This window comes from Lactuca serriola, chromosome 9 (assembly GCF_051521515.1).
Source record: "Lactuca serriola cultivar US96UC23 chromosome 9, Lser_US96UC23_V15, whole genome shotgun sequence".
Lineage (NCBI taxonomy): Eukaryota > Viridiplantae > Streptophyta > Magnoliopsida > Asterales > Asteraceae > Lactuca > Lactuca serriola.
In genome coordinates, this window is record NC_136416.1 from 48,112,703 (window position 1) to 48,125,019 (window position 12,317).

Sequence of the window (12,317 nt, forward strand, 5' to 3'; positions counted from 1 at the left end):
TTACCCGGTTCCACCTTACCCACTTTTATATTTCCGGGTTTTTCGGTTTTAGACCCACTTTACTCGGTACCGTACCCGGAACCGGTTCCTGTATACCTGTCCGGTTTCCGGTTCTAAAAAATTTCGTTAAACGGTTCCGAATTTTCCGGGTCCGGGTCCATTCGGTCCGGGTTTGGACCCACTTTCATCCCTACTCAGCATATTGAAACTCTTTATAATCAATCTTAAATCTTTTGGGAATTCAATATCTAGCACATAATAATAAAGCTTTGCAAACTTCTCATATATAAATCTTTCAAGAAAGCTAACACATTCGTTAAAGTCCATACATGCAAATCGACATTTTCGCAACATATGATGTATACCATTAGAGTAGCAAAATGATTTGTTGATGAAGATTCCTTGAAAATGAAGATCGATCTTGATGTATGCTGCCATCATCAGGAAGAATGTTTGAGAAAAAGGTTATTTATTATTTTTTTAAAGGAATGAAAAAAATGTTTGTCTAATTTAAGTAGATTTGAATTAGATAAATCACACATGATAATCTCATTTATGGACGTGGCACAAACTTTGCTTACTTAGGGCATCCTCAAACCACTCCAAACTCCATTTTCTCTCATTTTTTCACCTATTTTTCTTCAATTCTACCTTATTTCTATCTCCATTTTTAGAGATTTGAATAGTATTCCTACATATTTGAGGGAATACTATTTATATCTCAAAAAATGAAGTTGAAGTTTCGGTTGCCAATTTTAGTCTCTTATTTTTATCTTACACATTTCTAATTTATTTTTAATCACTAATTATAATTTAAATGCAATATTTAATATTTATAATATCATATTATATACTAATTTATATTAATTAGTTATAGATATAGAGTTTAATATTTATTTATTGAATTCATATAAAAAAATTAAATATATACTAAAAACTTAAAATATGATAACATAATTTATAAATAGTAATCAAATACGATCGTGATATAGATATATTTATTTAATAATTATTTATAATAAAGTAATAATTAATTTAAATTTATTACATATAAACATTTTATTTATGATAATATACTTTGTAATGAAAAAATATGATATATATATATATATATATATATATATATATATATATATATATATATATATATATATATATATGTTAAAATTTAATTAGTGGGATGTATTTGACAATATGTTTAAGTTATAAAAATAGAATATTCTAAGAATATATTTTTTGGGATAAAAAATAAGATAGAAAATAAAGTAAAGTTAGAGATAAAACTATTTATCTAATTTTTTACTCAATCTAAAAAGAAACAAATTAAAGAAAAAAATAAAATGTTTTGGAGATGGTCTTAAAAGTGGATTTTGATGACCAGACATAAAGTCATTAGCTTACCTTAATAATGACCTTTTAAACTCCCAAATATGAACTTAGTTCCCTTAAAATACAAAAAAAAAAAAGAAAGTAATGAAAGAATTGAGTCTATCTTCTATAACAACTTAGTTTCCTTTTATGAGAGTATCCCGAAAAGTAATTGTGTGTTTTTTTTTTGTTAAGAAAAACGAAATATAGATTTTCTTGGATTAATTATTTTTTAGATTTTCATACAAATTTTATTAAAATAAGTCAATAGTTACGACTTCGAAAAAAAAAGAGATAAAAAAATAAGACAAAATATACCCGCAATTTAAGTTGAAAGCGCAGCCTATATAAACTAGATCCAATAAACGCCAATACGCAAATCTCACCGAGTCCACCCATTCGGGGACTCGATTCTTCCTCTACACGCTTAGCTTCCATCTCTCAAACCCTAGGGTTTATGTTTTCAACTTCAATCAATCACAAGCACCACTTCACTCACAAATCTTTCCACCAAATTCATGGATTCTGAATCAATCGCAGCAGTCACTGTTTCCAAGTCATCATCGTCCTCCGGTGAAAAGTGCTTCCCTCCTGGTTTCCGGTTCCATCCGACCGATGAGGAGCTGATTCTGTATTATCTGAAAAAGAAAACCTGCGGTCGATCACTCAAGCTTGATATCATCGGCGAAATTGATGTTTGTAAATGGGAACCAGAAGAGTTGCCAGGTATATACATCCACTCTTGTACTTTATTATACTCGTCGTCTGCTGTTTATTGATATCACGAATTGGTTTTTAGATTTCTTTGATTCTGTAATCACCAAGTTCTGTTTATTCTTTTGAGTTTTGGAATGGTTAATCATTCGTTACTTATCATACCTAATTTCCAAATGCAGGTAAAGCTAAATGGAAAACCGGCGACAGGCAGTGGTTCTTTTTTACTCATCGCGATAAGAAGTATTCTAATGGAGGAAGATCAAACAGGGGGACAAAACATGGTTATTGGAAAGCCACCGGAAAGGATCGTCTCATTAAGCACTACTCTCGCACAGTTGGAATAAAGAAAACTCTCGTTTTTTATGAAGGCCGTGCACCCTCTGGTAAACGCACAGATTGGGTGATGCACGAGTACTCCATGGAAGAAGAGGAGCTCAAGAGATGCAAGAATGTACAAGAACACTACACCCTGTGCAAAGTATTTAAGAAAAGCGGACCAGGTCCCAAGAATGGTGAGCAGTATGGTGCTCCCTTTGTTGAAGAAGAATGGAGCGATGATGATAACTGTTTAGATGTTGAATCACTTCTTGTGAAGAACATCAATAATACTTCAGTCAATCAGCCTAAGTTAACTAGTGAACCTGAGATTGTTGAACCACTGGCTCAATCTCATCCAGTCAACAGTGCAAATAACCCGAGCCATGTACAGTTGGAGGTGCACCCTGGTTCTGATTTGGCCCAGTCAGCAAAAGAACCATCGGTGATCACTTGTGTGGAGGAGGTGCCACTGCTACTGCCACTGCCACAACCTTTGGTGATCAATGAAGATTTTCTTGAACTGGATGATCTACAAGGTCCACAACCATCTTTTCAAAGCTCAATGTTTGATGATTTTCAGTTTGGTGGTGTTGATGAGTTTTGTGCACTTGAGTTCTACAATAATGCAACCCAGTTCAACGAAGTGAATCCTTTTAAAAGTCAACCATTTTACACGAGTAATCTTGACTTTGGAATAGAAAACTCTGGTCTACATTCATATTCAAATGATTACAATTCCAGCCTCTGGACACACAACCAAGAAACTGAAGACTCAACTGATGTCACCATTTTTGCTCCTTCAGGTACTGAATTTGCTCCAAACTATGGAGGCGACACATTCTGATATACAAGGGTTGTTTATCAATCATTGAAAGTGTTTGACATTGAAATGTAAATAAATTACGATTTTAGCCTTTCTTAGTGTACAGTGTTTACATTTGGCTAACATTTTGGGGCTCTTGATCAGATGGAAAATGGTGAGAACTCTCAAGCCCAACTGTGAACAGGGGAGAGTTTAAGCCAAACATTCAAGAGTTCATTGCTATCAGTGTGGTATTAGTATGATGTAAACTGTTAGCTGATATGCAAGTTCTTTTTGTCGTTTGTTTGTTTATTTTCTCTAGGTATAAATGACAAGTCTGGAATACCCGATTCCGGTGTGAATCAGAATCAGAAAACCGGAGAAGATGATGGTGGGACGGATTCCTGGTTTTCTTCTGCCATAAGTCTGGCATTGGCATTGGCATTGGCATTGGAGAGCAAAGCTCTTACGAATAAGGCGTTTGATCTTATTCCTAGTTTTGGTAGAATCAGCAATGCCGATGGGGCTGTTACTCATGTGACTAGAAGGGTAAAAAGGTCATTGAGACCAAAGGGTATTTGTTTATTTTTCTGTTCTTGGAGTGTTGTTTGCTATATTATGTGTATTTTTAGGGACATCTATCGAGTTACTAGCAAAATGCATATTGTGAAACATTCATATGGTTTGGATGAAGGTGGAGAATCTGAAAAAGGTGTAATTCTAAATCATGGGGTGAAGTATGTAAATGTGAATGAGAAACACAAGTAGAACATTAGTTAAACAAAATTACAACACACCAAAAAAGTTCAACATAGAATTTTAAATTACAAAACCTAAAAGTTTAATACATGAAAAATAGAAATTTAAATAACGAAAGGAAAAACACTTGAAATTAAAAAAAAAAAAAACATAACATACTTCAAATTAAACCAACACACAATAAAACTACGAATTTAAGACACACAGCCTATTAGAAATTAGAAGACTATGAGCTTAAAGTCAATATCATTTGTTGTACCGCTTCATAGTTTGTCAAAACTCTAAGACGAAAAGGTTTGTGAGTTTCTTGGCAGAGGTTAAGTTTCTTGGCAGAAAGCCTTGAGAGCATTTATTAATAGAGTATTTTTAGTTTTACGTTGTTTTGCTTCATGCATCATCTTATGAAACACATTGTTAAGCCGAATTGAAATTGCGTTTGTTTGTCTCAATTTGGAGAAGTCGATCTTTACTTCGAGGTAGAATTGATTTGCGGTTGTATTTTTCGGCGACTTACCTCCAAAAAGTAGGCGTAATGACGTGAATGTTGATTATGTATGCTCTAACATCAGTCAATGAACCAGCGAATATGATCTCTTCATCAGTTGATTAAGCACAAGTAATTTTTTTGGCGATGAGGTTTTGAAGAAGATGGAAAATACGAAGATTAGAAGAGTTGAATTAAAGAGATTTGAATGTGGTGAAGAATAAAAAAGTATGTTGTTATTTATAATAGATGACAGAAGGTTTAAAATTTAAAATTTTGAAAAAAAACGATTATATTTTGATAGGGGTATTTTTTATTGAAAATAAGATATTTTTGAAATTGTAAAATTTAATTAAATGGTAAATAAAAAAAAGAAACAAATCTCTCTCTCTCTCTCTCTCTCTCTCTCACACACACACACACACACGCCTACCTACTGAAAATGCCCACCGAACTTGGCATGCCGAGTTGGTGGCGCAGTGTTCACCGAAGCCAGCTCAGACATGTCGAGTGTTGTCACGGTCCACTCCGTTGAGCTTAATACTAAAGAAGTGTCGAAGCTTATGTATAGAAATGAGTACGAAGCTTAATAAGAAGATAATAACTTTATATTTTCACTCTAAAATTAACTATTTTGAAGATTTAATTCACTTAGGGTGTGTTCGGCACGAAACGTTTGTGAGCGTTTGAGTGCTTCTAACTTCTAGCGTTTAATAAAACGCTCCGTTTCAAACAAAAAGTATCGTTTGACACAATGAACTTCTAGCATTTAGTTTAAATAAAACGCTCCAAATCTAAATACTACTTCACGTAACGTTTAACAAAACGCTAGCAGCTATAAGCTATCCGCTATCAGTTATTTTTGCCGAACACGCCCTTAATGAAAATTCGAAAAAAAATACGTGAGACTAGAAGATTTGATTTGGTAATACTTAAGAGAATATCGAGTAAAAGTTTTGGGACATTTTTTTATAAATGGAAGATGAAAATATCTACAAGGTTATACGGATGAATAAGGATCCTTAGAAATTATTTTGAAGTTGAAGTAAACCTAATATAAGGGGATGTTTGTTTGGCAGGAATGGAGTGGAATTCGAGGGAAAAGGATTCCAATTCTCTCGAATTCTTGTGTTTGGTTCATATTTAAGGGAAGGAAAAGGAATCCTAAATGAAATATTTTTCCTTCAAATGAAGGAAAGTTCATTCCTTCACCATCTTAATGGAATTAATTCCTTCATAACATGGAAAGTAGCAAATTATGATTTTGCCATCACTAAACATGATTCATCAGGTAAACCTATCGTATTCATCTCATTCGTGTGCAGCTTACAACCTTTCTTCTGCACTGCGTCTTCTCCACTTCGTCACAGCCATCGTCCGACGAGCTTCATCACAGGTGATTTCTCTCTCTCCCTCTTTCTCTCTATGTGTATGTATCTCTCTCTCTCTCTATCTCCCTCTCCATCTCTCTTTAATCGCATCTTACATTCAAACCAAACAACCCCTTTTGAAGTCGACCCCAAATGCGGCTACTGTGACATCGCTAGAGGGTTTCTTTTTCTTCAATCGCAACTGTGACCCTGTTGATATGAGAATTTGAAAAAAATTCCCTTGCTTTCTCTTCAATCGATGCTAATAACATTTTTATGCAATTAATCTTGCTCTAAAATTGTTTACATCAGAGGAATGTGAAAATAAAAACATGTAGTGTCACACCCCAAAACCAAGAACGGCGGAAACGTTCTGGGGCGGAGGACGTCATGTAAAGTATCACAATAGTGCAAAGTAGTAAACAAACAACAACATCATCCATTGCATTAATAGTATAATTTTAATACAAGTGTGTCCCTTCATAGAATAAGACATGAACATAAGTAATCAAAATAAAAGACGAGTCTTGACTGCTTCGTCTTCTCAAAACCTGGTCATCGTACCTGTCTACCGGTGACCTGAGAATACAAGTTATTTTGAAAGTGTAGATCAACATTTAAGCTGGTGAATTCATAAGTATTTTAGTGTCATTGATTAGTAAAACTGTAAAGAAAAGACTTGTAAATGTTTGATGAACAATTTTGTATAAGTATGAAAACCCTAGAAAATCCCATATTTTCTACTAGTATACAAAGTAGTCTTCTACCAAGACCCGACTGTTTTGAAGGTTTGAACCTCTGTAAAAATGAAGGTTTTTCCCTTGTATAACTAGTATTATTAAAATATAGTCTACCTCATCGTTTATGTGAATGAGTCACAAAATAAAGGTAATAAGGAAAATAATATCATCATTGAAATCGTATCCTTTTGTCTTAGGATAAACACGGCGTGGTAACTCACCGAACAATACAACCGAGGTCATCCATGGATGAGCTGATCCCACTGTAGCTAGCAACCGGGTGTAGAATGGTCAGTCCCGTATTGTGTAAACGTCTTCCTAGTATAGTATGTAGTAGTATCTCTTCATATAGTATGTAATAGTATCTCTTCATATAGTATGTAATAGTCTCTCTCTTCATATAGCATGTAGTATATTTGTATAGACTCATAAATGAACTGACTCTTATGTGATTCCTTGTACTAGGAATAGTAAGTAGTATCTCCTAACTATACCTATTATAGTTACTAGTAATGTACGTGTATAACCGAAAGTATGCCTTTGCTACCCAAAGGTACTGAATTGATTGATAGAACTTTTATGTCTATATATGTATACATAATATATAACTAATATTTAGACGACATTCGGACAAATAACCGATATCAAAATTGAAGTGAACTATTGAACAGTGTGATTGATCAGACAAGTACCAAGGCCATATCCAAACAAGGAAAAAGAATTAAAGCGAGCTAGCAGTCCTAAGTCCTTTAAACATTACTTTTATAACTATACATATATAAGCATGCATTTGACAATATAAAAGTTTAAAAGAAGTTTTGTAAAACCTTTGAAAAGTTTAATAAATAAAAATTGATGACTTGATGTCAGTTTATAAAATGATTTAAAAGCAGTTTGTTTAATAAGAACCGTTTAAAGTATAAGAAATCCTTTGTTTGAAACACAATTGTAACAGAGTTTGAAAGGAAAGATACAGTATGTAAGACAACTTGATAAATAGTTTAACATGTAAAAACGTTTGAGGAAGTCATTTGAAGTAGTATGCGTGGTAAAACAGCTAAAAGCGTAGTAAATCCATTTGTGTACTAGTTATTAATCACATGTGATTGATATAATAACTAGTATGATTCAACTTGTATTCCCCCCCCCCCACACATAAAATCATTTAAAAACATTTAAAAGGTTAATTAAGGGGTATGAACTCACATGTAGTGAGTGGTTTGGATGGAAGTGTTGGACAAGGTGCTAGGTGTCAAGTGAAGACTTGAACGCACACAATGATCCTAATAACATATAAAGACATATATATATATATATATATATATATATATATATATATATATATATATATATATATATATAATTAGTGATTATAACACTAATTAGACATGTATAAACACCCTACAACAAGGAAACACTTGGATTCAAGTGTTATAAGAACTTAGGGTTGCATCTAAGGGTTGTAAGGCATTTCTATTGAGTTTATGGACCAAGGACCACTCTCTTTGGAGTTTAATACCATGGGTTTACGGCCCCAAGGAGTTCACGACCGTAAACTCATGGTCATAGATGCCTAAGTGTGGGTTTGAAGGCTAGGGAAACTTGAGGGAATTTTGCTCTGCCCAAGGATGTGAAAGACCCACTCAATGGAGAGTGTTGAGGAGTTTACGACCTAAGGACCATTTCTAAATGAGTTTACGGCCGTAAAATCATGGTATTATGTACCAAATTGAAATTTAAGGTCCCTAGTTCAATGGAGGAGGGTTCTAGTCCAAGTTCTAAGCAAAAGGGAGGAAATTAGGGCAACATTGCACACTTATAGGGACTTTACGGCCTTGGGAGATCCTTGGCCGTAAACTCTCTTCCAACCCATGATTCTTGATGTTTCTAAGGCCTAAAAAAGTTCAATCTAGTACATAACAAGCTAGGACAAGAGTACTTACGATATAGGAGCTTGAAAGGGTCGGTTTTGGCCAAGAACACTAGTGTGTGTTCTTGGTGAAACTTGAAGATCTATGAAAACATGATTTTTATGGATGGAATTGAGAGAATGCTAGATTAAGAGGTGTATCAACAAGTCAAGGAAAAATACTCACTAGTTTTGAAGATTTAAGGTGAAGATCGGGATGATAGTTGAGAGAGAATGAGGGAAAATCGGCCAAAGAAGGAAAGAAATGAAACAAATGGCCAACACTTGATCATATAGGGTGAGTTTATGGCCCACATGGAGTTTACGGCCATAAACTCCGGTGTGGTGGCCGTGAACTCCTGGTCCTGGTGATTTAGGCTTGATCTTTGTACTATAACTTCAGCAGATAAACCCCAACACTTATCCCTTAAGTATACAAGGCTCAGAATGCTCAAACCGACTCTAAATTGTGCTAAATGATAGCAGGAATGAGTCTGACACTAAGTTGAGTTGACTGACTGAGCTTTCAAAGCAGTAGAAAATTTCGGTTTATCACATGTAGTTTCTTGCCTAATCTTCTACACACAGTTCGTTTTTAGTTTAGATGCATGTTATTTCATTTTGAGTTATTTTCCTTATACGAACTTAGTTTATCTCTGGTTTTCTTTAATGTGTTTGGTTAATATATCTTTTTTATTTACAAATAGGTGAGGAAGGTGGATATGCTTGATGGAGTGACCGTGGTCAGATACAAGAAGGTTAAGGATGAATTGATTCTAGATGGAAATGACAATGAGCTTGTTTCTCGATCTTCAGCCCTAATTAAGCACTATTCTTTCACACATACGAGTTTTTATATCAAATTATCAATGTTCTCTGTTTTTTTTATCTGTTTTATCATTTGATAATGGTTTAGTGATTGTGATTTCGTATATGCAGAAATGTGTTATGAAGAAAAAGGATATCCAAAAGTTTCTTGTTATGAAGAACAAGGATATCCAAAAGTTTCTTGATGGTAACTATGTGAGTAACAAGGGAAAGATAGAGTTCTGTGACAATTGAGTTCTAAAGTTTTCTTGAACTTTAATTACTATTGTACTCTGATTTTGGTCTTGTTTATGCATCAATTATATCAAATCCCGACTGTTTTTGTTTGTCAATATGATTGAAGTTCTTTTTTTACTATTTTTATAATTTATATAATGTATCTTTAAAAATGAGTTGAAAAATAATGTAAAATTAAGCAAAATAGACAAAAAGGACAATTTTGTCATTTTACAAGGATTCAAATTCCAATTCCTGCCTACCAAACGTAATCTAGAATTAATTCCAATTCCATTTCCTGCCAACCAACCAAACAGGATATGGAATTGGATTCAAATTCCTGACATATTCCTTTTCCAATACCAATTCCAATTCCTTTAACAACATTCTGTGAACCAAATAGCACCTAAGACTTCGGTAGATTACACGAATAATGAAAGTTAACCTAATTCATTAATTATATATGATAAAAGGAAGTGAGACATAAGTAGATATCAAAGCAAAAATCCATATCTAACTTTAAAACTTATTCATGAGTTCAATTTAACGAGGGAAGAGAAAATAAATTGATAGAAGTGAAAAAGAAACGAATTTTTTTGGTGTTCATGAGTTTTTAATGAAAGGAAGCGGAATGATACCTTTCACTCCTTTCTAATTCGAAAACATAAAATACAATTTCCAAGCCGGTTAATCTTGGGAAAGTTATAATTTTAGTTTTACATTTTGATTTCGAGAGACAAAATTCTCACATAATCATCCTAAAATAGTGGATAATTGTAATTTGGGGTTAAATTTTAACCATTTAAGTGAAATTATTTTGATAAATTAAAAGTGAATATACCAAATAAAACAAAATATATAAATAATTGAAATAAAAAGACAGAGAATTCAAATGTTTCAAAATTATTAGAATGTTAAATTTAAGGAAGAAAAAAAAATTATTTTGAGAGTAGAAACTTAGTTTTGACAAAACCTTAACCAAGTTTGGGTCCATATGTTAAGAATGTAAGCTTTTATTGTAGGTTCTAAGTTGAAGATTGTAACTTGTTTGGTAATTAAAAGTAAGTTGGTATTATTAGTGAGAAAACTTAAAATTTGAAGGACTAAAAGTGCTAAGGGTTCATAATTTTGTTTGAAGATGTATTGAGAATGATTTTGGAAGTGATCAAAAAGTCAAATTTGAGTTCCAATTGAAGAAATTAGAGTGTGAATCCACACCTGAGTTGAAGAAGGTAACAATTTTCTTTTATTTTCCCTAAATCTCATCTATTATTCTATGACTTCTCATAAGTCTGAATTTAAGATCAATTTAAGATGATGAATAGGTTTGTCGTTTCATTTTATGTTGTAGATACAATCTACCTTCAACATCTATCTCATTTTCAAGTTAGATAAAATCATGATGGAAGGTTTGAAACTCTAGATTTTTAGGGATTTGAGATAGGAACTTGAATCAGGAATCGAATGATTCTTTTAAGATTAGAATGTAGTTCTTTATCTTTATTATAGTTGATGAGATAAAACCATGTCACTAATAACTTGTATGGACCTTATTTGAAGAATTCAAGTTCTTAAGGAAGTTATAGTATTGAAGATGTTATGATTTGATTCTAGAACCAATGGAACTTCAAATTAAATTATTAATCTAGCTTATATGATCATTTTGGAATAAATTTGATTGATTCCAATAGTTATTAATGGAAACTATGATCATGGTTGGAAGTAAATGGAACTCTAATATACAGTTGATTTAAAGTTTCGATCATGAACCCAGTACATGTAACAACTGTTTTCCAGTAGCATCAAGTAAAGACTTAAATGGATAAAAAAAATAGGATTGTTGGAGAAAAACCCTCTGCCACGACGTGGTGCATGGGTTCCCACAATGTGGCATGATCTATATGAAACACATGTCTCTGGTGAGCTCCACAACGTGGCATGAAAATGGCCATGATGTGGCAACTATTGCAGTCTAAGCCCATGATTTTAGGGTCTCTCCCATATTTATGGACCTTAACTTTAGAGTTAGGTCATTCTCTTTAACCTCCACCCTCCTATCTCGAAACCCTAGCCCATATTTCATGTTTGTAAGCTTGTTTGAATGATTGAAGGCCTTATTCTTAGTTTTTGGTGAAACTTGAAGAAGAAGGAAGTTCATTGTGGTGCAAGGAAGCAAGGAACTAGCTTGGATCCATCATTCTATACAGACTTCTGAGTTGTTGGAGGTATAAAGTTCACATTTTGACCTTTGTCCTCCTTGTTTCAAGTTTTAGCTCACTTTAGATGATTTTGGTCCCTTCCATGAATGCTCTTGGAGTTTGAGGAACTCTAAAGCTTGTTGTGGCTCTCAAATGGCCCTTAAGTTTCAGAGAATGAGAAAGTCATGTTTGGAGCTATCTTGGGTCCATGAGCAAGTGATGGTCATAATAAGGACTTAATGGACTTAGAACTTAAGATCTTGCCTTGTGGTGAGGTCTTAATGGATAAAGTTGGAAACTTTATCCACTAAGTCATTGGGAAGAATTAGATATGAAGTTTTGAGCCTTGATCTGTAAGGATTAAGCTCTTAATAAAGATTTGAGGAAACTGCCAGTTACCACGATGTAGCCAAGGAATGACCACGATGCGGTGAAGTTCTAATTCGCGACTGTTTTGTATTTTCTTTCCCATGACGTGGCCAAGGAGGGCCCACCATATGGTGCTAACTTTGACTAGGTTGACAGTTGACTTTGGGTCAAACTTGGAGGAATTGAGTTATTGGCTAAGGATTTATCTGTATTTGGTATTGGACGGTTCGTGGGGATTA

The 12,317-nt window shown here is 33.6% G+C and overlaps 1 protein-coding gene and 1 pseudogene across 2 annotated transcripts; both read left to right on the forward strand.

Annotated features, from left to right (window-relative positions):
• The first annotated feature begins 1,740 nt into the window (after window positions 1-1,740).
• Window positions 1,741-3,930, forward strand: LOC145073161 (NAC domain-containing protein 17-like; annotated as a pseudogene). Its single transcript, XR_013691261.1, has 3 exons — window positions 1,741-2,094; window positions 2,265-3,206; window positions 3,528-3,930. The product of XR_013691261.1 is annotated as an NAC domain-containing protein 17-like (transcript).
• Window positions 3,931-5,727: 1,797 nt separating this feature from the next.
• LOC145075666 (large ribosomal subunit protein uL6z/uL6y-like) lies at window positions 5,728-9,529 on the forward strand. Its single transcript, XM_079021825.1, has 3 exons — window positions 5,728-5,844; window positions 9,175-9,267; window positions 9,407-9,529. Exons 1-3 carry the CDS (start codon window positions 5,728-5,730, stop codon window positions 9,527-9,529), a joined length of 333 nt encoding a protein of 110 aa, XP_078877951.1.
• Window positions 9,530-12,317: the final 2,788 nt, after the last annotated feature.

Bases quoted from the DNA above. Each gene is read 5' to 3' on its own strand.
- LOC145075666 (XM_079021825.1), top strand. From the start codon at position 5,728: ATGATTCATCAGGTAAACCTATCGTATTCATCTCATTCGTGTGCAGCT. The intron at 5,845-9,174 runs GTGATTTCTCTC...ATTTACAAATAG, and splicing joins TCCGACGAGCTTCATCACAG to GTGAGGAAGGTGGATATGCT. The intron at 9,268-9,406 runs GTTTCTCGATCT...TCGTATATGCAG, and splicing joins ATGGAAATGACAATGAGCTT to AAATGTGTTATGAAGAAAAA.